Here is a 26,325-nt window from a genome sequence, read left to right as displayed (position 1 = left end):
TCTCCTAACTCTACTAACTGCAGTGGAATTACACCAAGGATGAGTCTGACCCTCGGTGACTTAATTACAATATACTGTAATTATACACATCCATTATTGTACGCATCCATTTCTTTTTCTGCAGGCCTGCTAGCAACCTGATTTTTGGCTGTGCTCTTCAGACTTTTATTATCATACCCTCCTGGAATCAAAATCTACAAGTAGGAGGGATTTTATTTATCCATAAATTAGAAAGACAATTTTTTGCCCTTCCTACTAAAAAAACTTTATTACCTAAGGTACATAAAAAGATTCTTTACAATATTCAGGCAATTTGGATTTAGTTATGCTGTGCAGAGTAAGAGAAAAGATTAAGAAGGTCTACAAGAAGATGCATAAGCAATAATTCCCGTTTCCCTTAGCTCAGACTCTACCAGTCTTACAGTCTCCTAGAATGTTCTTGCATGTTGCAGCACAAACTAGTAGGCTGCAACAAGGCTTTTGCCATCAGTCAGATTCTACTGTTCCCGTTGTTTCTTCATCCTTTTCAGGCCAGTCCACCCTGCCTCTTGCCTCTGCTGCATCCTCCTCCTTGTCTCCCCTCTATCTGGGTCACTCTCTCTCTCTCTCTCTACTCCCTCTGCTTCTTCCAGGTCTCTCTTCATCCAGTGCTCCTCCATACCCCTTAGAGATATTTAACTACTTAGCAGGAACCAGCCACAGCTGCACATTATCCACATCAGCCAGCCCACAGCTGTATATTGTTAATTAACCCAGCTGCATTCCTCTACACTTGGACATGAGCAGTAATAGCATTTAGTTTTGTTTAGGCTAGAAAAATGTGAACAGGAGTTTGGCCACTACCTATGATGCTTAGTGATTGCAAAGTTAGAGTCTTAGAAAAAAGAACGGAAAGAAAAAAAAAAAAAAAAAAAAAAGAAACCTCAAACTAACATGTGTCCAGGTCCAGCTATTTAAGTGTTGGGGTAAAAGAAAGTGCTATTAGGCTTGGAGTTAAACTGAAGGCTTTACTCTCTCAGGGGAAGGCTTTGGCATCCTCACCAAAGCTCAGACATCAGCATTAGGGAGACCTCTGGGTATTGCCCCTGCACAGGTGCAAACCAGTGCAAGAACAGCAGTGCATGCAGCAGAGGGGTAGAAGGAGGTGCACTGGCAGTGTGTGTTGCAGCTCCTCAGCCCAACCCCCTTCATGCCTCCCCCATCCATTCACTGCCCAAAACAGTTTGAATCTCTGGGGGAAAAAAGCTGTTCCCCTGTTTCCTGAGAAAACCCACTGTGAGGTCAATGCTTCCTTCACATGCCGAAGACAAGTCTTGGGTAGAGGGAAACCATCAAAATGCAAATCTCCGAGGGCTCCGTTTTCATTGAGAGTAGAATTAATTCTGGGGAGACAGCAGTGAACCACAAGTGCTGAAGAAGGAACAGTCACCATTCTTCTGGTCCTGCCACTGCTGTTAAGAGCTTTGTCACTGGAGCGAAACAATGCCACAGAGGGGCATGGTCACCCTCCCTTACAGACGTTCAGTGTGCCAAAAGGCAGATCAGTGCCCCTGAGGAAAAAACCCATCACAGAACTATTTTTGAGCTTCACTGTTCTTCATATTTTCCCTCTTGTTTTCCTTCCTTCTTGGTTTATCAGTAGTTGTCTTTCAGAAAGCCCCATTCCAACAGCTTCCTCTGAGCAGCCTGCTGTGCTCGGAGCTGAACTGTTGTAGGTAGGCAAAGGGGATCAAATTTTCAGTTCATATTAATCAGCATGGCATCATCGGTATTCAGGGGAACTACACTAATTTGTACCAGCGCTCCCTCTAATCCTCAGGGACCTGAGCCATAACTCCCTAATCCAGGCTAACCACAACACAGTTATAGTCCTTTCTTAGTTATTACAATATAAAATGACTATTGGGGGAAAAAAAATACAAAGCACCTATACAATTCCCCAAAACTGCAACACAGGTATAAAATACCTTCCCTATTTACCTCTCTTCACAAACCTTGAACATCATTCTGTTTTCAAAGAAGTCTCAACAGAGGACAAGAGAGGATTCACCACGGTTACCACTGCAGCTTATCTTCAATGTCTTTAACACATGCAGCATATTTAACATTTACAGCACTTTATGCCAAAGTGCTATTAATCTCAATAGAAAATTGGGTTAGAAAGCTTTGAGTCACTCTAGAAGTTAACATAAATTTATCTATATTACAGATGTGTGTAGAGATACAAAAGATACTTGCAGAAAGAATATTATTTTCTACTACACCCTCTAAAGCTGGAATGATGTCTCTATCCAATTTCATTAAACTTGTCCATTAGATTGGAACAGAAGTGGAACCCCTCTATATTTTGGCTATTATGCTGTATAAATATATGCATCCATACATATATATGTGTATGTACAACAAGCACAGACTCACAGTTCTGCAAATTTACCTACACCCTCTTGCATACATACACAACATGGGATAAAGGCAAATTTTAATATTCATCCTCTGGACTACTGATCCACTAACCAAGGCGGCTCAGCCTGACAGTTACGGGCCATACACTGCTTTTGAGACCCACTTTCAACAGATTTGAACACTGGCTGCTAGAAGGTATCTGGGTGTTGATATCTGTTCCCAGCATTGCTTGCTAGTCCACTCCTTCCTTTATGCAGAGGTACAGTGAACACCTCACTGCTCCAGGTGCTTTGGAAGGGCATAGCACAGCGTACTGCTGGTGAGGAAATGGAGACGGACAAGCCACCCCTCTTCTGTGCCATAGATGAAAAGTCAGTGAATTGGATGGAGTTAGCTGGAAGGCTGTACAGTGCAACTAAGCAATACCATATAAAATTATTAATTTAAATTCAGTGCACGGTGAGAGGGAGACATCCTTTGCACGTTTACCCTTTTGATATTTAGACTTTCCTACTGTATTTATTTTCTTTAAAAAATTAACCAAAACAGAAGATCTTCCTGGTTTTTGCCCTCAGCTCTACAACTCCCTTTTTTGCACGAAAGAGCTTTAGAGAAAAACAAAATAAAAAGTACTCCATGGGAAGGGCAACCTAGTGAAAGTCTCTTAGACTGCAGCAGTATTCAGAACAAATGCATCTCGGTGCCAAGAATGATGAAGCTATGACTTTAGATTCACATGCAAAACACTCCTTAGAACCCTGCCTTGAATCCCCTTTGAAAAGGCCCTCTTTCTGTGCTGACGAAAAGTCTGTGAAAATCATAGAATCACAAAATCATAGAATGGTTTGGGTTGGAAGGGACCTTACAGATCACCTAGTTCCAACCCCCTGCCATGGGCAGGAACACCTCCCACTAGCCCAGGTTCCTCCAAGCCCCATCCAGCCTGGCCTTGAGCCGTGCCAGCGATGTTGCCACCGTCACAGTAAAGAACCTCTTCCTTATATCTCATCTAAATCTACTCTCTTTCAGCTTAAAACCTTTGTCCCTTGTCCTATTGCTATAGACCCTGGTGTAGTCTCTTGCTGACTTTCTTATGAGCCCCCTTTATATATTGAAAGGCAGCAATAAGGTCTCCTCTCCAGGCTGAACAACCCCAGCTCTCACATTCTTTCTTCATAGAAGAGGTCTTCCAGCTCTCTGATCATTATTCTTTTCTGGACCCACGCTAACAGGTCCATGTCAGTCTTGTGCTGGGCCCCCCAGAGCTGGATGCAGTTTACTCACGTCATCTGCAACTTTCATTAATAACAAACAGTAATTTCACTTATCATCTTACTTTTTTTTTTTCCCCAGTAAACTAAAAAGATTTACCAATGGTTGGGTTGTTTTTTTTTTAATAGTATTCAAATCTATTTTAATAGCTATGCTGAATGTGGGCCACAACATGTGAGAGATTACTGAAGCCAGCTTATCAGATAAACTTCATAGCCAAATCCCGAGTGTAATGAAGTGACATGGAAATTACCGCCAGCTCCATTACACTGCCATGTTCCAACAGTGACAATACACATTTGAAAACTGTCCAGCTCATAAAGAACTGTCACTGAACCCTGTCAATTACTGCATACACGTTTTCACATTTCTTTTCACCCAGGTTTTGAGCTGTGGGTTTAAAAATTGAAACAACTGTTTTGATAACCTTTTAATGGAATAATGTGTGCAAATTCTAACTTTACCAACTCACACATCTGCTAGTACCAGCATAAAAAAAAAAAAAACACCAAAAAAACAAACTTGAAAATAAGCTAACTGCAATACTCTACAGAGTTCAATCTGGCAGGCTAATGGAGCCATATTCATTGAAAAAACAGTATAGACAGCAAGAGCTTCTATAGAGTGGTAGAAATAACAGGAAAGGAAATCTAATCTGGTTACAGTATAGGAAGTACCACAAAAAAATGGCTTGGTAGGCTCTGATTGAGGAAAGCTGGCTATCTCTAGATGAGCACATGTAATTTTGTATTTGTAAAATCAGGAGAAATTATCATCATAGAAGCCACGTCATGCATTTAAAAAATGTAGAATTATTCAGGACAGCTATAAAATGGAAGACATTTTGCATCAAATATTTTTCCTCAGTGTTATTGGCAATTATATATGCTGACCTGCAATAACCTACTGGTTCTTGCCCTACCTTTTCTGTGCATTCCCATTCTCACCATAAATTCCTTCCTTATTCCACATGGAGAGTAATTTTACAGAACTAGAAAGTTAAAGGGTTTTAGTCCTGGAGAGTGAGAGCCTATTTAACAGTCATATATGTTACTTTACTTGGAAATGAAAAAGGATTTTAGCAAGAATATTTTACACAGTCATCACGACTGATATGCATGCTTGTCTCCTTCCCAGCTTCCACCAAGTGTCCATTACGATGCCGTCTTTTTACGAAAAGCAACATCCCAGGAGAAACAAGCCTAAACCAAATACACTATATGTTGAAAAACTAAACTCTGAATTTCAGGAAATGGATATTTTTCCAGATTCTTCTGGAAACAACACAACAGAGAGGTGATATTTAAGCACCAACAAAAGTATGAAGTATGAAGCTCAGTCAGGCTCCAAACGAAAAAGTACGGGAAATCTTCAAGACCTAATTGCTGGAAATAGCCATTCCCCTCTGCTTGGCAGATTTACTGAATAATGATGGCATGAGAACTAGCAAGATACTGTATACAGCTGGTTATGAAGAAAGTAGTTTCCAGAAAGGTTTCCATTGACTTCAAGGAAATAAAAAGTCTGGCTTGAGAAGAACAAAGCTGACTGCTTTGAGGAGAGTGCTTCTGGACTCCAGTGCAGGAGGAATGGGTCCCCCCGCAGGCTGAGGACAGCTGCTCCCCTGCTGCACTGCTACACTCCATAGAACACGTCTGTGTGTGGGCACAGGGCTGCAGGCAGGACTATGTATGCAGGTAACATTAGACAGCTAAAGCACGTACCTGGGCCAAACAGTGAAGTGAGCAGGCACTTCTGGAGTGCAGTGAGACATCCTCCCTGGATGACACATTGAATTCCAGAAATACCTTTCTCTGTGCTAACTGCACCAGAAGTCAAAATGATTAGTTTCAGTACAAATGTCCAAATGCACAAATGTCCAAATGCAAGCGTCCGCAGCTGATCAGAACAATCCAACACAGCCCTATACAAAGATGCAAATCTCAGATGTGCACAGTGCAGACTCAGAAAGAAATTGGTGATATACCACAAGCATGCAAATGACGTCAAGTTATGACAGAGAATTGGCATACCAAGCAAGAGTATCCTCTTACTGAAAAAGTACCGTAAAGGAGGTTAGGCAAGACCTAACTGCGGTGGTACCTGCCCCTTTAGATGTTCCTACAATACTTAAAAGAAGTCATTAGTTCCTGATCCTACAGAGTCGCAGTCATATTCATTAAGACCACTTTAATTTAAGAAAGCTTACTTCCTTAGCTCTCTCGTGGAGACCTCTCCAGACATCTGTTCAGAATCGGACTCAAGCTTATGTGCCTCATTCTGCCCCAGTAGTATCCTGTGTCTGCACTGACTATCAAGGAAGCTTGGGAAGACAAGTCTCCTTAAAAATAGCTTTTTTTATATATATCCCCCCCCTCCCCCAGTGCACACTTACCAATTTCCACAAAGGGCTGTGTGCTGTCAGTTTATATGTATGTTTTCCAGCACTAACTTTCCTGTCTTAACCAGCCCACAAAACTTTGTTTATTTTCTATTTTAAAAATACATCATAATTATCTTAATAAAGATAAAAACATTCCATAGATTCAATAGAATCAGTTTCTTAAAATGAGTGCTTCTAGGAATGGCTAGCTCAAGCACAGCAAAGAACTGGCTGTTCTTGACACAGTTTAAAAAATAAACCCAACACAGAAGCTGTTTAAAAATATTACTTACTGACTCTTTGCCTAAGGCTCAGAAGCAATGTTTTTAAGTTCAATATCTTTGAAGCTGAACAGCTACAAAAAAGCACTTCAGTAACATTGAAATTTGGAAAGTAAAATTTGTTTTAAAAGCTAAGAAGGTAATCAGAAAAGGATACTAAATTAAAATGGAAAGAAATAAAAATAGGCTCAGCCTACACACAGTCACAAAGCCTAGAGGTATACATAGCTGCAAATAGGAAGCACAAGGAAGTGGTGCGTGTCAGTCTGGCTAATTGATGAGATGCCAAAAGTGGCATGAAAAATAACATCTTTCATTCAGAATACCAAAACTAAACTAAAAGAGGGTAGATTTAGATTAGGTATCAGGAAGAAATTCTTTCCTGTGAGGGTGGTGAGGCACTGGCAGGGGTTGCCCAGAGCAGCTGTGGGTGCCCCATCCCTGGTAGTGCCCAAGGCCAGGCTGGACGGGGCTGGGAGCAACCTGGGCTGTTGGGAGGTGTCCCTGCCCGTGGCAGGGGCATTTAAACTAGATGATCTTTAAGGTCCCTTCCAATCACAACCCTTCATTGTTGCTGTGATTCTATGATTCTAGCGATATTCCTTCAAAAGAGCCTAAACTTCATTTATCCTTATCCACTTTTAAATGAAAAGTCATAGAAATCTAAGATGCAGTAACATAACTGAATCTGTAAACACAATCAATTCTCCATGTAGCGATATGCAAGCAATGTGTGAGAAAAATCTATCAAAGAAAAGAACAATTAAAGATCAAAGCTTCTCTAAAAAGCAAACCTGTTTCATTACAATGCAGGATGCTGGAGAAATGCCTTTTTTTTTTTTTTCTATTAAGAAGTCATCTTAAAGCTAAAATATTTTGGGTGTAGCTGAACAGTATCACAAGACAGTGGATCTGCAACTATGACAGTATCCAAGCAGGGGTGTGTGCAACTCTGTGTGATGCTACTTGAGTAACTGCGGCCTTAAGAACCCCCCTCATTCACAGTAACTCATGCCACAGCTAAAGCATGAACAGAAAAGGCACTTGAAATATACAGTGTATTAGAGTTACAAGGCACCCATGTAACTGGCCATGTGTCCAAGAATTCCCTGGGAACATAAAAACAGCACAATGCAAATCATTGTATTTCCTTAAAATTTGTCACTCCTCCAATTAAGCTGAAGAATTAAAAACTGGAAGCTAGCAATAGTGCTGAAGGTTAATTGCAAGGAATATGAAGACCTCATGCAAAGATCCGTTGTTCAGGTTCATTGATAATACGTCATGCAGAATGTCATTAGGGCAGACATCTGAGACTGCACAAAGCTACTTTTGCTTAAGCAAAACTGGAAGAAACAAAGGAAATTCAGAAATAACACCCTGAACTAAGTAAACCAAGCCTGAACAGCAGATAAAATCCAATAGAAATTAAAGCAAATTCATTCTTTTTATTCGAACTATTCATAGGCTTCATGACAAACTTAACTCACTGCCTGTGTTCAGGAAGGTGGCTTGCTATTGCTGCATACAGTCCCAAGGGAACGTCTGCACCGGCAAACTTATCCAAATTGCTTATAGAAAACCAGGGTGCTGAAGGCTGTGACATTGGAAGTACTTCAGTAACCAGACATACGAATGAACCCTGAGGTATTCATATCAGTGCCTCTCCATGTGGGTTCTCTGATGCCTGTCTATGACAAAGTCACACTCCTGCAAGAATACTAATATTGTCATTCATTTTTGTTTAGCTTTATTTTCTTGAGACTCACTTTCCTTTCTTCAAAGTGACTGACGTTGACCCATAGACCCAGAAGTTATTCAGAAGACCACAAAGTTCCTATATCAAATATGACTACCTAAGATTGTTTCTTTAAGAAACCCAAAGTGCCATTATGAAAACAAAAAATATGCCATCATTTAAAGTACTATATTCCGGTCACTTCTTCTCTTAACAGAGTTCAAAACTCAGTGATTTACAAGGTGAAATACAAGATAAGCATTTGAAAATCATACTTTCTCTAGAGACAAATAAAAAAGAAAGGACATGATAAAAGTACAAATAATGTCTACTAGGGAGAAAGAAGATCAGGAATTTTCTTTGCTCTCTATTAACGGAATGCATAGACAAGCTTTCAAAGGAGTTGAATGACAATAAATTGAAACCTAAGGTTTGCCTTCAGAACTCCCTGTCACGAACTGTAACTACATTTAAAGCTACTGTGATTTTAAAAAGGTGAAGCATTTCAAAAAGAGCAAAACTATTTGCCTCACCAAAAAACCCCCCCAAAAAAACCCACAAACCCAAACAGCACACAGAAAGAGAGAAAAATCTAATGCTAAAAAGCATAGACCAGCTTCTAAATGTCAGAAGGACAAACTTTAGGATTAAACTGTCCCAGATCTCTCAACAAGATTCTTTTTGTGTTCATTGTGGAAGCACCTGGTTCTGGTCAGCTCTAGCTCTACTGTCCGAAGGAAAGGCTCGCTATTCCTACAACGTGTCAATATGCCAAAACACCATGACTTCCTGAGACTCCCAGGAAATATGTGCTGCCTTACACTCACTATGCTTTCCATGGTGGCGACAGGGATTTTTTTTAAGCATTACAGTTTTAAGACAGGACAATTGTTTTAACAAGGGTTGTCATAAAGCACGGTTGAGGTTGCTTCCTGCGAAGCAGCAGCACCCAGCATGCACACTCACAGATCACACTGCGGTACTCACAGGGAACAAAGCTATCACCCTTTTATTTTTCTTTGTAGTCCCTGCAGTTTCCTCCTCCATCGTCCTGAATACTCCAGCACAGCACTGTTGTAAAATCAGCCCAGTCCTGTGTTTTGACCTAATAATGAATATCTAGAAGTTGTTTTAACCAAGGGATTGGAATCCTTCTGAAAAATTACACTTCTCAGCACATTTCTTGTGACTGCAGGAGACAGAACAGCAAGTCTCCCTGTACCACACCAGAAGGTGCCAAAGCAAGCTCATCCGTTCTGTCCTTAATCACACCCTGATGCAGCACAGTCTGAACTAGAAGGACAACTAAACAACAAATCTTCCTCACATAGCTGAGAGAAACCATGAGGTTTATTTTCAAATTTGGAAAAAAAAATGTGTGCAGGCTGAACAGAAAAACTAAGGCTTTTTAGCTCTTCTGCTACTTCCGATCTGCTTCTGACCTGGCAAACAACTGACCTCACACTAAAAGCTGGCATCTGCCTGGTACCCTAGCTCCAGTAACACCTCCAGCTGGCTGCACCTGGCCACTGCTACGGGAGCAAGCACAGCACAGCAGCCATCTCCCTGGCTTCTGGGCCATGTGTTTCAGTGCACACACATGTGATCTGTGCCATGTCCCAGTGCTCCAGTATTATTACATTGCCTTGTGTTTCATGGCTACGATAACTACACATGATAGCACTGTAAATTTTAAAAGAGCTTATTAGATAGCTGGTTGACATTTGGAGGATGACATTTGTCGCAGCACTACCAAAACTAGCCGGCTGCAACAAGGCTTTTACCATCCCATACCAGGTTAACTTCAATAAGTAGTTCCCACACCTTGCCCCAGCACAGACACCAACCCCCCACAAGGTTTCAACAGTTCATCTAATGTCCGTGCTGTTCCTTCAACCTCTTCAGGCCGGTCCACCCTGCTTCTTGCCTCTGCTGCATCCTTCTCCTTGTCTCTCCTCCATCCAGGGCACTCTCTCTACTCCCTCTGCTTCTTCCAGGTCTCTCTTCATCCAGGGACCCTCTTCCATACCCCTTAGAGCTATTTAACTACTTAGCAGGAACCAGCCACAGCTGCACATTATCCACATCAGCCAGCCCACTGCCCCTGAAGCCAGCCCACAGCTGTATATTATCAATGTCAATTAACCCAGCTTCATTCCTCTACAGACATTCAGTAATGAAATTAAAGGAAGGAGACTGTTTGAATTCTTGAAGTCATTTAAGCTCTTGCCAATGATCATCTACATGGCAGACCCTTTCATTTCTAAGGTATATGTCTATGAAGTTCTGTGGGCTGGGCACCTGTGCTCTCTCTGAGGCACTGCCAGTAGTTCATCATCAGAACTGGTTATATAAAGGCTTATGAGAGTGTGTTACAAATTTGTACCAAAAAAGCACACCTTCATTGCATCTCCACTCAGCATCTAACTTAATCTTTTGGTTTTTCTTGGAAAAAGGGAATACACAACAATTCCTCTCTGTTACAACTTGAACATCCAGTGCAAATCAGGACATCAAACATGATCAAATGATAACCCATTTAACTAAGAAGAGGTCTTCCTCAACCCTGGCATTTCGTGGAGCAGATTTTTTTCTCCTCGTGGTCCCTGAGAGCTCCTCATCAAAAGGGAGCCATAAGTGCCAAGTGTCCACAGGCTTGAAGTCTCTCATGTAGAAGACTACATCAAGGAGAAGTGAGTTTGGACTAAAAAATGTGGATGCCGTTTATGTTTGGGGATCTGCAGAAATGTGCTCTCTAGGCTGTTGCGCAGAGTCTGAAGACAAGATAGCTAGATAGCGGAGTAGCAGAATTTCTGTGGAGGTAATGCTTCTCAGCAATGAAGGTTCTGTGGACATGGCTGGCAAACAAGATAGTTGTGATGAAGTTTTGCTTTGTTCATGTGGAAAACACATTTGCAGCATATTGTTCAATGCAATTTGAAACAAGGTGTGTGACATTTTCAGGCACATCTATTCTTCTCATTTCTTCTCAAATGCTTGTGGTACCACTAGACTGCTGGGAGTTATAGGCAAGGAACATTTTATCTCATTTTCTTTTCATGGGGGAATCTGGCACAATCTAAGTGCAATGACCAAAACATAAGCATTAGCTATGATATGGATCCCATTTTGGCTACAATAGCCTCTCTGAAAAGCTACCATCATTTCTGTAACACGGAGTGCTCTCTGTAAAGAACCAATTTTATTCTCTTCTTATTATCACAGAAACTCATTTTATGCATACTGCCAATATTCATATTTTCCATTATCCTGCTTATTTCCATGCAGAATAGAAATGTAAATATTGAAATATTTTCTTGATTTTGTGCAAACAAAACCGATGAAGAACACTGATGGCCTCCAAGGAAGGGGAAGAAAAGTGCACTTAAAAATAGTAACTTAGGCTTCTTTCCTAAACAATGAAAATAGTCTGTTTTCTCTCCAGAATATTAACAATGGAAGCTTTAGAAATTCATGACACATGGGGCTAAATCAGTCTACTACAGGTTTATAACATGGGTAACTCATGCATCATTTTGCAGAAGGGAATTTAAATTAAATTCAGGTAAGAATGTTGTACTTACTGTAGCTAATTCATCAAACTTGCCAAAGAGCTCATTCAGCAGCTTCACCAGCTCTTGGGCAGTACACTGTGATGCCAAACTAGTGAACCCCACAATGTCTGCAAACAAAATGCTGTAAGGAAAGGAAAAGACACAGAGATATCAGTACAGAAGACATCTTCACCCTCTCATTATCCTCTTTTATAGCATGAATGCGACCCAAAGCACAGACTCAAGCAAGCCTTGAAACACTATGAATAAAGTGTTAGTTGGAACAAAAATGGCAAAGATTCAGAAAAATAGGCATTAATCTCATGCTGTCAGCTGTTGTAGAGAACCCTGGGACACTTTAAATGCCTACATACATATCCTACATACCTATCTGGTGCAGATATGCAAAGCACACTATTCATGGGGTTCCCTCACGAGCACTCCAGGAACACAGAGAACAACTGCTTCTCCTCTTTACAGCTGCGATCTTCTCTGCTCAATTGGTTTCAAAGATGGTTTCAGTACTGGTTCTACAGCCAAACTGATAAATCCTGTATGAGATTTACTAAGTACTGAAATAGAGGAGTCGTTAACTAGCGTACGGTAGCTCCATGACGTGGTCGTACTGCTCCCTGTAAGGAGCTAGCATCGACTGTGTCGGGCCAGGCTTCTCGGTACCACGACGTGTGGCTCATGTAAGTGTCCAGCTTCTATCAGTGTTAACAAATTTTTTATGTCCAACAGTTTAATCTGCCTTAACAATACCTGCCCGCCTGTGGTGACAAAGGGAGATAGAAAGAAGCACAGATACTACTGTGACAGAGAGAATAAAAATTGTAGATCCTGAAACTCGAGAGACTATGGAGCTATGATTCTTTTAATTATTTAGATTTCTTCATCTGTTGGCAAAGGCCTAGAGCCCACTTCAGGAACCTAATGCATTTATCCCCAACACCCAGACTATAAATGTCAAACAAATCTTTATGCGAATGCTAACAAACAGTCCCATGCTACATGGCCTAGGTGTACTTGACATAGTGTAAAACTTAGTTTGAAAACTGCAAGTTAAATTCAGCTTTACGTACTCCCCTTCCCCTCAACAAACCTTCGCTCTATAGATAAAACAGCAGATGCTAGAAAAGCAGGACTAGCAAGTCTGCTGTTTCTCATTCACCATAACCAAGTCCAAAATCTCCCAATAAGCCTCAAAAATGAGCAAATACAACTCCTGACTCCTTCTTTTAACCCTGTTGCTAAAATTTCTTGTCCACCAGAGCACATTAGGTAACGTATCCCAACACAAACCTGACTCATCTGATGTTTAATGGCTTTAATCTACAAACAAAACCTCTGGGTGGTTGTGTCAATCCTTGGGGCAAGCTCGCCACTCTCTTCTCCTGTGAGCCTGCTTTATGAGAACTTTGCTCAAGATGAACCCCACTCAGGAAAAAAAAATAGCTCTTCCATTCCTGCATTGTTTAAACACAACAAAAAGGGCTTCTTAAAATAAAGCATTCAGCATTTAATTTTACTGATTCATGTCTCTTTTATCATCAACGTGTACCAACCAAGTGATTGGTAAGGTAAAGGGCATTAACGAAGTGCAATAACGCCAGCAAAGTGCTCTGCATATTTGCCCATGGAGACCTACTTATTCTCTTAATTCTGGATTGTCATCTCCGTTGTTTGACAGCCCTAGGCTGGTCAGTTAATCAGTTAATATCAAATCATCCTCCTAAATTCCTTGAAGATTTTCAAATGTGCTTAAATGTGCATCAAAGTCTTCCATACAGTTTCCTTGATGACCCATTTGCCTTATGACCTAAATTCACATCAGAATTCGTACAGTCAAAAAAGACACAGAGGAAAACACCACAGTTGCTGCAATCCAACATGTCACACAGTTTCCAGGTTTTAATTAGATACTGTTAGTATAGAGGGGGACTGTAGATGCTACTTTATAACAACAGTTTCTGCTAGCCTCTCTGCCATTTCACCTCTCATCCTTTGCACATTCTACCTTTTGATTGGTTTTATTTTCCTATTTCCATTTTAAATATGGCAGCCCACTTTTCTTCCTGTCTAACCACATTTGCAGTAACAGTAATATCTCCTGCTGCACCAACAACTTCCACTTTAAAAAAAACAGTATTTGGGGTGGGGGATTAGGCCTTGAAGGTAATAACAATGTTAATTGTTTACCAAGGTCTTTAACATTGAAGAACATACACGTACATACATGTACACACAAACCAGAAGTGTTCAGTGTTTGTGGAGACTACGTAACAATGTCTTAACTAACAGAGCACCATTACCCTGCACACATGTACACTTACCTCAAAACCTCTCAATTAGTTAAGCACAGAGCACAAGCAATACATTCACACATTAAATTATTCCATTAAAAGGAAAGTTATTTTACATACAACTACCTCAGTAAGTCAGTATGGGATCCTTGCTAATGGATCCCAGTATGGAATCCAGTCAACGTTTAAAAAATGCTTAGCCCTCAGCATTTAATTCAAAACACTGGTAATCATACAAAGAATGAAGTCCATAAAAGTACCCACAATACATAACTGAACAAGTAATTGCAAATTTAGGTAAAATATGTAATTATTGTGTGCTGAGATACAGCTGTAGTTCAGTTAGGCTTGGGAACTATTTCATACTGCAGTTAACTGCATGTATATATTTTAAACCTAATAGAATAGGTTAGGTAATATGATTACTGTTACATTTTCTTGGTGTTAAGATTTTTTTTTTTAAATCTAACTGCTTTTGTTAAAAATCTGTAACTTCTTTAACACTGTATTCTTAAAATATTCAAAGTGTAACTCCTGTATCTCAACATGGCAGAGATGGGGAAGTGTTGTGAGTACAAGCCCTGCCTTTTTTTTCAGAGAAATTCTGCTCATTTCTACCACCATGAAATGTTACAACCATAGCACCTGCTGCATTTCTCTGGAAGTAGGCTGAAATGCAAATGGCCAAACCTGATTTTTCAGCAGGGGTGGAAGGAAACGGCCAGTGGATGAGCAGAGGCTTTGCAGCCCCGAAGTGCAACTGGGATGGCGAGTCTGCTGCTTCCATGGTCTGCTGCCACTCAGGGGTGGCAGTCTTGCAGAGGGTGACCCTCCCCTCACACACATGGAGCTCTGATATTCTAAAAACAGCATTGAAACTCATTAGTGGGTTCATTTTATTTTAACTAGTGCGCTGACCAGTATTATCTCTTGCACTTCTTCACATGTCTGTGTCCATCTCTTCCCTCACTACAAGTATTGTGGGGCAGCACCAATGCTTACTCTTTATTGTACAATGTCTAAAGCAAATTAGGGTGGCGTGTTGGTCTGTGACACAGGGTTTTGACTACGGAGTCAAATCACGCATCCAATGCAGTTAACCTTTTTTTTCCCCTTTTATGTCTTCCTCGGGATTTTGAAACATAAAGGACACAGAAGACCTTTTGTCAGGAGGTGGCAAAATCTGCCACTGGGAACAGAAAAGAGATTATAATTTTTGCTATAGCCGTGAAAATCATAAAAGCACTAAAGAGACAAATTATAAGCTATACAGTGCCAGAATTCCAGTGATATGCCTGAAGTGTTCGCAGGGCCAAACCATATTTTCAAACATATTAAAATATTTTCAAAGTCCAAGTCCCCACTTGTTTTTCACCAGAACACAAATTAACACTGAAATTCCCTTTCCTTTGATTTGGATGTATTATTCACACAAAAATAATGACAGTCTTAAATGTAGGCCATGTCTAATATATTGATACCATTAGAAAAGTTAAGACAAAGCGCTGGTGTTAAGGCACATCAATCCCTCCTGTAGAGGCACTCTTCCAAGAGCAAAGTAGCCTTGGCTCACTGTAACTTCATTGCTAATCACCATGGAGGTTGAGGTTCACATCCTCAGAGACATTAGGCTAGAGTAAACTAGGGCTACCTTACTTATGCACGAAAGAGTCCTCATAACAGTATGGTATACAAAGGGACATTTCACAGTAATTTTATTTGGGAAAAAAAAATATTACCATATACAGAAACAAGAAGTGAGAAGTTACCCATTAACAACAATTTCTCTTAATGACCATTCAGGAATATGACTCTCCCTGCATTAATTCCACAGAAATCTTAACAATGCCACTGGGGCACTGTGGTGAAAAAAAACAAAAAGAAACCCCAATCTCAATTCAACTGCAACTATTAAAGAAAGAAAAGAAATAAAAGTGGAAAGAAAGTGAAAACAAAGGACAAAGGTTACTTCTGTTTGTCCAACAGCATGGCTTGTACATGATGCGTGCGTTTTCAGTGACAAGTGATGTCCATGTGGTGGCCAGCAAGGCTACGTGGTCCTTACGGTGCTAAGCCTGGTGGTGTCTCGTTGCCCAGAGGCTCAGCAATGCTCTTGTCCCTCCAGCCCCCAGCTGAGCAAAGGGACCCCGAGGACCTAGCATTCTCTTTCCTTGTGTGCTACATGAAAAACTCTTCAATCCTACGTTCGTTGAGATATTCAGCGTTTGTCCTGTAGTTTTCAGTCATACCAGGGGTTTACCAGCAAGTTCACAGGATAATGAAGTTTGGCTAATCTGGTAAAAACTTCAATCACTTTGGCTTTTTGACAGGCAAGTTATTAGCGTCATGAGTTACAACAGCAATGTCAATATTCTAATTAAAACCTAGGGGGGGAATAATCGATTATTGAGTAGAGCTTTACCAAACTTCTGCTCTGCTCTTGATTTTAAAGTCTGTGTGACACCACGGTGTTGCAGGAGCAGTGCTGTGCTGGGTCAGAGGTTTGCTCTCTCCTAACGCTGCTTTCTTGATCGCAAAAGAGGAGAGGAACCTACACCGAGTAGTACTAAAGCACAAGAAAGAAGCAGCAGGACACTAGTTTGAAATCTTTCTTTCATATGGCTTGATTTGAGGTGCAAGACACACTTTTGTTCACTGGTTTTCTTTCTCAAGGTAACAGCTACGGTTACACTTTCCATGACTCAATCCCCCCCGTCGTTCCTGTAACACCTTCTGCTGGTGGTTAATAACCGCGTACCCGTGTGGCTGCACCTGGCTTAGCGCTGCCTTCCTTCTGAGGGCATGCCCAGAGCGAGGAGAAAACCCAGCCTTGACTCTAACTTTGCTGTAGCTACTTTCTGAAACTTTTGACCGGTCTCTACCCTCAATTACTAAAATATACTTAAAACGTTTGGTTTTTTGTATAATATTTTCGTTTAAATTTTTTTTGTTTGTTTTATTTAAATGTATTGATTGCTAGAGTGTGACTTAAATATTCCTAACTGAAAACATGGCTCGTCTTTCTAACATTTGCATAGTCACCTTTCTACATTTGATAGGAAAATTAGCTTATTTTTGACTACTTTGATAGAAAGCTATCTGATTTTTTCATTAATAATATTTAATACATAAATGGCTTGGTTTAGTTACGAATAATACTAAATGATCTCACAACAAATAGGTCTGAAACATTTTGAAATAAACATAAGCTCAAGAAGTTATATGCAACTGCAAAAGAGACCAAATTTCCAAATGAATTTCTTCAAAGGAGTTTTGTTTCCTACAGAACATGTCCTGCTATAACTTCTGCGCACTGCATCTTTCCCTCTTATCTTGGACTATTTCTTTCTTAGTGAAACACATCTAGCTTTCTCAAAAGATAACTTTTCCCAAAAACATTGAGAAAACAGCTCCTCCTATTAGTATACAGTAATTGCACCCTACAGTTACGGATGAACAGCTCCTGCTAGACACTCCGCACACAGACAACACACCTACACTCTAAAATCCACATAAATAAGACTGTACGCCCCACAGACTACTGCGACAAAGCATGTATGATAGATACTTGGATCTTAATGTGTAAATACAGACTTGTAAGTGCTGAAGGGCAGTGTTTTTCTTTTGCCTATTGGTTTCTCTCCTAATTTATTAATAACATAGACAGAAGGATTGACTGCACCCTCAGCAAGTCTGAAGATGACACCAAGCTGAGTAGTGCAGTTGATTCACTAGAGGGAGGGGATGCCATCCAGAAGGACCCAGACATGCTTGTGGACTGCATTCATGCAAACCTCATGAAGTTCAACAAGGCCAAGTGCAACGTCCTGCCCCTGGACTGGGGCAATCCCAAACACAGATACAGACTGAGGAAGGAATGGATGGAGAGCAGCCCTGCAGAGGAGGACTTGGGGGTACTGGTGGATGGGATACCAGACATGAGTTGGCACTGTGCTCTTGCAGCCCTGAAAGATAATTGTATCCCAGGATGCACAAAAGGAAGCACGGTCAGCAGGTTAAGGTTGAGGTGATTCTCCCTCTTTATTACACTTTCATGAGATCCCACCTGGAGCACTGCATCCAGCTCTGGGACCTCCAGCACAAGAATCGCATGGACCTGTCAGAGTGGGTCCAGATGAGGGTCACAAGAATGCTCAGAGGGCTGGAGCACCTCTCCTGTGAAGACAGGCTGAGAGAGTTGGGGTTGTTCAGCATGAAGAAGGCTCCAGGGAGACCTTATTGTACCTTTCAATATATAAAGGGGGCTCATAAGAAAGTCAGCAAGAGACTACACCAGGGTCTGTAGCAATAGGACAAGGGACAAAGGTTTTAAGCTGAAAGAGGGTAGATTTAGATGAGATAAAAGGAAGAGATTCTTTACAATTAAGGTGGTGAGGCACTGGCACAGGCTGCCCAGAGCATCTGTGGCTGCCCCATCCCTGGCAGGGCTCAAGGCCAGGCTGGATGGGCCTTGGAGCAACCTGGGCTGGTGGGAGGTGTCCCTGCCCATAGCAAAGGGGTTGCACTAGGGGATCTTTAAAGTTTCGTTCCAACCCAAACCATTCTGTGATTCCATGATTTTAATTTTTAATGGAGGTTTCATATGAACTTTTTTTAAAGTTACCTGAGTATTTGATTTGATATGCAAACAGGTATTTCCAACTGCTTCTGGTATACAAATTCTGAATAAAAGCAAAGCAACACTGCAGTGAGCAACTTCAGGAAATAAAGCATTTTAAACCGCAATTTCTTTCATCTCTGTCACAAACAAGCAGTTGAGCTGGTTCAGCACAGGTATACAAGCTACACACATCATTATCTCATACTCCTTGACGATCTGGAGCATTCCTGTGTTGACAAGCCCTGAGTGATCCCCCCTGTATTCCTGCTTTCCCCGCTGTGATCCCTGCGGGCAGGCATAGCCAGCGCCTGCCTGGTGGCTGCAGCCCTCCTGCAGCACTGCAGGAAGCCGCTGCACCCGCTAAATCCCAGCACGGAAAACTGAGACTTGGCTTCAGAGACTGAATCCGCTCCCCAATTGCAAGGAGCAGCCCTTTTCTATGCCACTCTATGGGGCATTCAGAAGGAGAAATCCTGCCAAGTTACACAAGAGATTTAAGAGCTTGTAGGTGGCAAACATTCACTTTTAACAGCGCGCGTTCATGTACTTTGTGCACTGCAATAGTCCCGCTGCTTTCAGTGGAGCCACTTGTATAAACAAATACTCAGCAAATTAAGGAGGGGCTGTGTGCCCCGTTTTTTATTTCCACTTGGCTCATTTGGTCAATTAGACCAGAACTTATAATAAGAAGAATATCTTAATGGCACATGCGGCCTCAGAAAGGAACCTGTACGGTTTGTTTTTTTTCCTTAAAGATCAATCATAAGGGAAAATTATTAATAACTTTATCTATAACTCACTGCAACAATTAAGAAAAAAAGCTTTCTCAAAAAATTCACACAGGCTGTTAAAACTAAAATCAAAGGGGTATGCATGTTTTTACAAAATAATCATTAATGAAAACTAGTTCACCGTGAAGTCTTACGAGCTCAGAAAGACCATAAGAAATGCTGCTCACAGGCGCCATGAACACAGCTTTTTGAAACACTGGAATGGGTAAGTTAAACTCTTTTTTTTTTTGAGTTCTGATGCTTTCTAGAAGACAGGAGACACCAGAAATATTTGCATATAAATAGCTGCAGACTGATCTGGCCTCAGACTGGGTCACAACAACCTCTAAACACCGCAATGATCTTTTTATTGGTAGCGTTGAATCAGGCAGTGTGTTGCCTGAAATTAATCTCTCTTCTCACAAAGCAGCTAGTTCTATTTCACAGTTGTAAAAATTAGGCTAAATGAAATTGCTGTACCAGACGCTCAGGAAATGAGTAGCAGTTCAATGTTCACTTTCTGTTTATCTCGTGAATGTTCTTTGAGTTATGGAGCAGAGTGGGAATTTGTCTGTTAACATACCAAGCCAGCCATATCCTACCCATACATGTGCTGAAACAGTTTCATTAATATCTAATGGAGTGTGGAAAGTCCGTTCCAGAAGAGACAAAAAACAATATGGGTCGAAAGTTCCATGCAGGGCATATATTTGAACTGAAATATGACTTGAAGTTACTTAATTGAATTACAGCTGCATGGAGAGATTCAGCCAGGACTAGTATGTTTTTACAGTAGCCACCTAGCACATACATGTAATCTGTAAATTCCTCAGCCCTGTAGGGCCAGACAAGGGATAAAGAAGGAAATATGAATCATACATTACTTAATCCCACCTTAGGAAAAAGCTGTTTGTGTGTTACGAACAAGATGCCCAAGCATCACAGAAAATCTGCTCTGTTGCAGAGTTTTCACATGTAAGTTGCCATCTGGTCCTCACATCCTTCATGGCGACCTTGGCTGGGGTCACCCCGGTAAGATAACACCCATACTGTGTTGAAATGGCTCCTGAACTGTATATGGACTCCTTCCTTCTCATGAGGCACACATATTATAATGCTTGTGATTATTTTACCTTCCCAATGCTTGAATTTAGTATCCTTACTGGGCTTGTGCTGTAATAACATTAGACATGTATTTGCATGCCTTTTGCATATTGCATTTGCATTAAGTTGTTTGTTTCCATTTAGAACACATGTAACTCATTTCCTACTGTACAGCAATTCTGTTCAAAAACTTTACAAGGTAGCAGATGTACAAAAAGCCTCATTTCTTCCTCTTTGACAAAAAATAAAAAGTCATACCCTCTTCAAGATCACTGGGTAATATTCAGATGTTCCACACAAAACGTGGGAAAAGAAGCAGCTTTATCTGTAGAGTGAAGAATATGTTAGGAAAGGCCTGATTTTCATCAACTTACGACAATTCCTTTCGACCTCTTCTTTGGGGAGGTTTCATAGATAAATATATTCCGCCTTAATTACCACCCTTTACACAGGAGATATCAGAACCTGCCTGGGGAAGATTTCTTATTCCTTTTTGCACAGGCATAAATACAAGCAGAGGGTTGGAATGGACAACAACCATTTCTTGTACCATTATCTTACTGCCAAAAGTAAGGGCCTAGGGTTCTTTCTCTTTTACAAGCTGGTACATGTCCTTCTTAGCAGGCATTTTTTGTTCGCTCTATGTGAGCATTTTGGAAGAGAAAAGGGGTTTTTCTCACAAACCACAACAGTTCCCAGGCCCTTGCAAGTTCCTTTGATGGCACTGTAAGCTACCTATTCAGTGCTCTTTTATGGGTAGTATTCATTGATGCCCTTAGAACGGTCTCCAATGGAAATACAAAGTAAGTTTTAAACTGATCCCCTCTCCACACAGAAATCTTCAATTGATGCTGAAGGAGTTCAATGCTTTGTGCTACAGAAAGACAAATAAAATCCTGGGTACTAATGTGGAGGTCTGGAGTGATTTCTAACTGAAGAGAGTTATCTGTGAGCAAAATAATTTCCTCTCTTTACTACAGATCTCATCAAAGCTTGACACAAAACTGAGGGCTCTGTCCTCAGCATGAAGAGGTGTGTTTCCATTCCCTTCCAGAGGTGCCAGCAACTGCAGGCAGTCATTCAACAACTATTTGAGAGTTTGGAAAATATTTATACAACTAATGGATAAACTAGGACTGTTGACATGGTGTATCTGAAACATGCCAGTATATTTTCCCAGTCCATCATTCATTTCTTACATGGGCGTGTATATATATATATACACACCCACTGTAATGTATTCCCCTGTTTTTCTGGGAGAAGGTGAAGAAGGTAGCTGTATGTCTTATTTTTCACATGCAAAATCTAGTGCTTAAAGACTCTTTGGTGCTTTTTTTTTTTTCTCCATGCAGCTATCTATAAGACTGAAACAGATGGCTTTGTTGCTGCTGAGGGGGTTTTATGTGTTGTTTGGTGGGGTTTTTTATTGTTCAGTTTTTTAATAGGTGAGGAGTGGAAAAATCATGCAGTTTACTAACTGCATGCCTACCTCCTCTTCCAGATATCTGCTGGGAGAAAAAGAAAACATTGCATTAGGAAAGGTAAAAGTGCAGCTCATTTTCTATTTTCCATTGTATAGCGTTGGCATTAAGAACTCCAGGAATTTAGAACTGTAGAGAGGCTTTTTATCTGTTTGTTTTAATAGTGGTTTTCAGAACATTTGGTGTGAAGAGCACAAGTCATGAGAATATGGGAATGGTCTCTTAGGTCTGACTGGTATCGCACTGAAATACCACTACTCAAAAGGGAAAAAAAAACAAACCCCACACACTTGTTTTAGTCTCCTTAAAAGGGTAAAGCACACATCTTAGTATTGGCACCAAGCACCAGCAGCACTTCCTAGAGGGATGCTGTAGTGCTGTCCTCCACTGGAGCTTCCCTGCATCCTTCAGATCTGCAGTCACAAAGATCCTGGGGTAAAACTGCAGTCTACCAGGACCTGTTGGCAACAGCTTGCTGGGTATTTACGCAAGTACACAGTGCAAATCAAGGCAGCTCGGCAGCACCACTTACTAAGTCTGCACCTTGCTTAGGGCAAGGGTGGCACCAAGTAAACTTCTTTAAAACTGTTTCTGGTGTGGAAGTAAGGCACTTTGGAGAAAAAAGTAGCTAGAGGCAGTATGATAAAACACCACCATTCAGACAAGGCCTTTAAGGAATTTATTTTTAGGGGGAGCAGAGAACAATAGCGAATGAAAATGCACTTTAGCAACCACCAGGGTAAATGAGGGTACTTGCACAACAGTCTTTCACTGAAAGAGAGCAAGGAGTAGCATTCAGCATCAGTCAACCTCTAAGGAAGAATGCTCATATGATGGAATTTTATTTTTTAAGTTTACATTGCTCTTTCTTTCTGTATTTCCATGCTATTACCCAGAAAGTCTATTGCATTAAAAGTAACCCATCTTACTATCAGGAAAATATAAATGTGTAAAAGTTACCACGCAGTAAGTACTCCTGCTTACCCAAAATATAATACAGTAAAAAAAGAATGACTACTCATTTGAAAAAAAGCTGTCTGCCTCCCAGCACTACTATTCTAAGCCATTTGTTGATTCACCATTATCTTCTCAGAGACTATTAAGTCTTCCTAGTGTGCCCATTCTCCCCTCGGCATAAGTGAAGAAACTTCACTGTACTGTCTCTTTTTTTTTTTCCCCCCCCTCTAAGACCTGGCTGCAACTGCATGTTACTGTATTTGTACTAAATATTCCCTGCTTTAAATTATTTCACAGGCTACATCAATCCTACCTGACATTGTCATGCCTTTGAATGTAAATCTTGTGGAAAATCCTTTCAGGAGGTTTCAGAAAATCTTCCTTCATTTCCATTGCAACATTCCTAGGCAAAAGACTCATCAAGAGACGTTCCTAAAAGAAAACATAAACAACACCAGTTTTGTGGTACAGTGTGTGACAATTATTCAAAAGTTTTAAACGAGCAGACTGAACACTCTTTTCCTAACCTAGTCTGCTTCCTGAGAATTTCCGCTGCATAAGCAATAGGAACCATTTCTCTCAAACTCCTGCAGACTGTGTGGGTGTCTGTAAGTCTTCTGCACAAAAAAACCCCCCCAAAACTCAAGAAACTCTATAGACAGCGAAGAGTCAGCTTCAAGAGCAGACAACTGTCCATAATGTTCACTAACATCACAATGCTAAAAATAATAACAACTTTATTGTTAGTAGCATTTATTTGTCTGGGAAAGACTTCCCAGGACCGTTTGTTATCCTTTTGTGTGTCCTTTTTCTGAATCTAATTAAAGTGCTACATTAGAAGAACTATGACAGCTAGTTATTAAGCAGTGAGAGCGGATGATAGATTTATCCACTGTCTGAATCAGCAGAACAGTAATAAAAGTACCATTTTAATGGTATCTTATCCAGCGTGGCACCATCTGTTCCAGCCATCTCAGGAATGGAACACATCAGTACGAACCCCTGGATAAACATCTTTCCTGCTATATCCACAGAAATTTTTGGCATAGGTCACTGACAGGTGTAAAGAGGACCTCTAACATTTTGGATCTTGTCAGTACTGACTATAAAGGCCTATGTAGTTTTTCCACATATTCTGGCCCATTAACACATAACACCTGAGCAGGTGTTCTTAGGTGTTGTAAGTTGTCCTTATACCTACTCAGGTTGTGTTTTCACACAGAAAACACTCACCATTTAAAACTGCAGTTCCAAGTTTAACCATCAGACCCGCTAGCTTCAGCTATGGCAACCACCTGAATGAATTCACATAACCACATCTGATCTGATTCAGGAATCCCATGTTCCAGAGAACTCAGAGCAAGGAAGAGATACTCTTGGTAGTAGAAGATCAGGTCAGGGAATACTTAAGCAACCTGGACATATGTAAGTCCATGTGCCCTGATAGGACACACCTGTCACAGCACTACCAAAACTAACTGGCTACAACAAGGCTTTTACCATCCCATACCAGGTTAACTTCAATAAGTAGTTCCCACACCTTGCCCCAGCACAGACACCAATCCCCCACAAGGTTTTAACAGTTCATCTAATGTCCATGCTGTTTCTCCATCCCCTTCAGGCCGGTCCACCCTGCTTCTTGCCTCTGCTACATCCTTCTCCTTGTCTCTCCTCCATCCAGGGCACTCTCCCTCCTCCCTCTGCTTCTTCCAGGTCTCTCTTCATCCAGGGACCCTCTTCTATACCTCTTAGAGCTATTTAACTACTTAGCAGGAACCAGCCACAGCTGCACATTATCCACATCAGCCAGCCCACCGACCCTGAAGCCAGCCCACAGCTGTATATTATCAATGTTAATTAATCTGCCTTCATTTTTCTACAATTCCTCTACACGTGCCCACAAGCACTGAGGGAGCTGACAGATGTCATTGCAAGGTCAATCTCTATAATCTTTGCTCAAACGTGGTGACTGGGATAAGTGCCTGGAGACTGGAAGAAAGAAAATGTCATTCCTATCTCAAGAAAGGCAAGAAGGAGGGGCCAGGGAGCTACTGGCCAGTCAGTTTCACCTGGAGTACTGGAAAAGTAGATGGAGCATCTCATCCTGGAAACCAGGGTGGCTGGACCAGATGACCTCCAGAGTTCCCCTTCTACCCCAACTATTCTGTGATACTGCTATCTGATGATCGAGAGCCACCATAATGGAGCTGCGAGACGTCACAGAAGTGCTGATCCTGGCCAAACCACATCTTCCTTTTATTTAAATGACATTAAATAAATCAGGAGCAACAATTAACACTGAGAAGAGGGTATCTGCACAGACAAGTGCTTTGTGCTGCTTGCATGCAAATACTCACCAGCCAACACCACCACACAATACTCAAAGGATTTCTGATTTTGCAGTATCTTCTGGAATGAGACACATTGAATATTTGAAAATAACACCAAGGAATAAGCTCAATTTTGCAGAGCTGCCCTAGTGCTTACTTTAGAGTATAGCTCCTTCATGTTTGTGGCAGTTCATATGGACTTGAGGCTAAGCAATATCGACTATTTTCTATTGTTCTTATATGTATACTATGAATATTGCAAAGAATATGATGGAATTAAATGCCTCTTAAAGGTTTATGCAATATCAATTAGAGATTAACCAAAAAGCCTCACATATTGATAGAAAATGGTTAATTACTATAATTTTTATGCTAACTGAAGTTATTATGCTTGTATCTCTGCAGCAGAATTGTAGTTTGGGTAACCTAAATTGTGTTAAAATCCAAAACACATAGTTTTGTCAGCACTGGATGTTACAAAGCTCTGTTGCCTACTACTCGTGTCTTGCAGTTGATTTACTGTTTTAACTGAAATATACTGAGGTTGTAAAACGACCCGACCACCTATTAGACAATAAAGAATCCACACAAGAGAGAAGTCTGGACTGATGGCTAAATTCTCTGGTGGTTAAGACGGTATAAACTCCAAAGGATGCTGGAATTTCATGAGTATAATCCTGGATGCCAATGTTACGATGTCTGACAAGGACTAAATGGTCACTGTAGCTTCTCTTTAAGTGAGTATATTAAACGAGATTGTTGTCATTTTGCTGACCTGGATAAGTAAATTCCAAAGCTGTTATGGAGAAAGAATGGGGTTTCAGTTTCTGTTTCCTAGAAAGTCAGACTGAAACAGAGAAACAACTGAACAAAAATTACACTGAAAGGCTCTTCCAGAGACCAGTGTTAGCTGAATAGTTCTTCAATGGCCTGAAAACACAATTGCAATACGATGTGTGAATAAAAACCTCACAGAGCATTCTGCAGTGCATGGTAAATAGCACCGAAGACAGGGAAGTAATAACAATCATTACTGGGCGGGTAGCATGGGAGAGCTGCAGGATGCGGTGCCTGACAGCGCTGAAACCTGCAGGTCTGAGGTCTGTTAAGGGAGGTGACAAAAAC

At 41.0% G+C, this 26,325-nt stretch overlaps 1 protein-coding gene across 3 annotated transcripts in view; it reads right to left on the bottom strand.

Moving 5' to 3' along the window:
• The window catches only part of ADCY1 (adenylate cyclase 1), a 154,275-nt gene that overhangs the window by 71,701 nt on the left and 56,249 nt on the right, over positions 1-26,325 (bottom strand). For all 3 annotated transcript variants that reach the window (XR_008732038.1, XM_055709109.1, XM_055709110.1), the window contains exons 3-4: positions 23,184-23,302; positions 11,662-11,773 (exon numbers count right to left, since the gene is read on the bottom strand). Coding sequence is in view for 2 of the 3 variants with exons in the window: in XM_055709109.1 (XP_055565084.1) it covers positions 11,662-11,773; positions 23,184-23,302 (231 nt within the window). In the remaining variant the exon portion in view is untranslated. The remainder of the gene's footprint in view (positions 1-11,661; positions 11,774-23,183; positions 23,303-26,325) is intronic.

The sequence above is a fragment of the Falco cherrug genome, chromosome 4 (genome assembly GCF_023634085.1).
Source record: "Falco cherrug isolate bFalChe1 chromosome 4, bFalChe1.pri, whole genome shotgun sequence".
Taxonomy (NCBI): Eukaryota; Metazoa; Chordata; class Aves; order Falconiformes; family Falconidae; genus Falco; species Falco cherrug.
The sequence above is the reverse complement of the archived record's forward strand: the minus strand, read 5'-3'. Positions and strand labels throughout refer to the sequence as shown.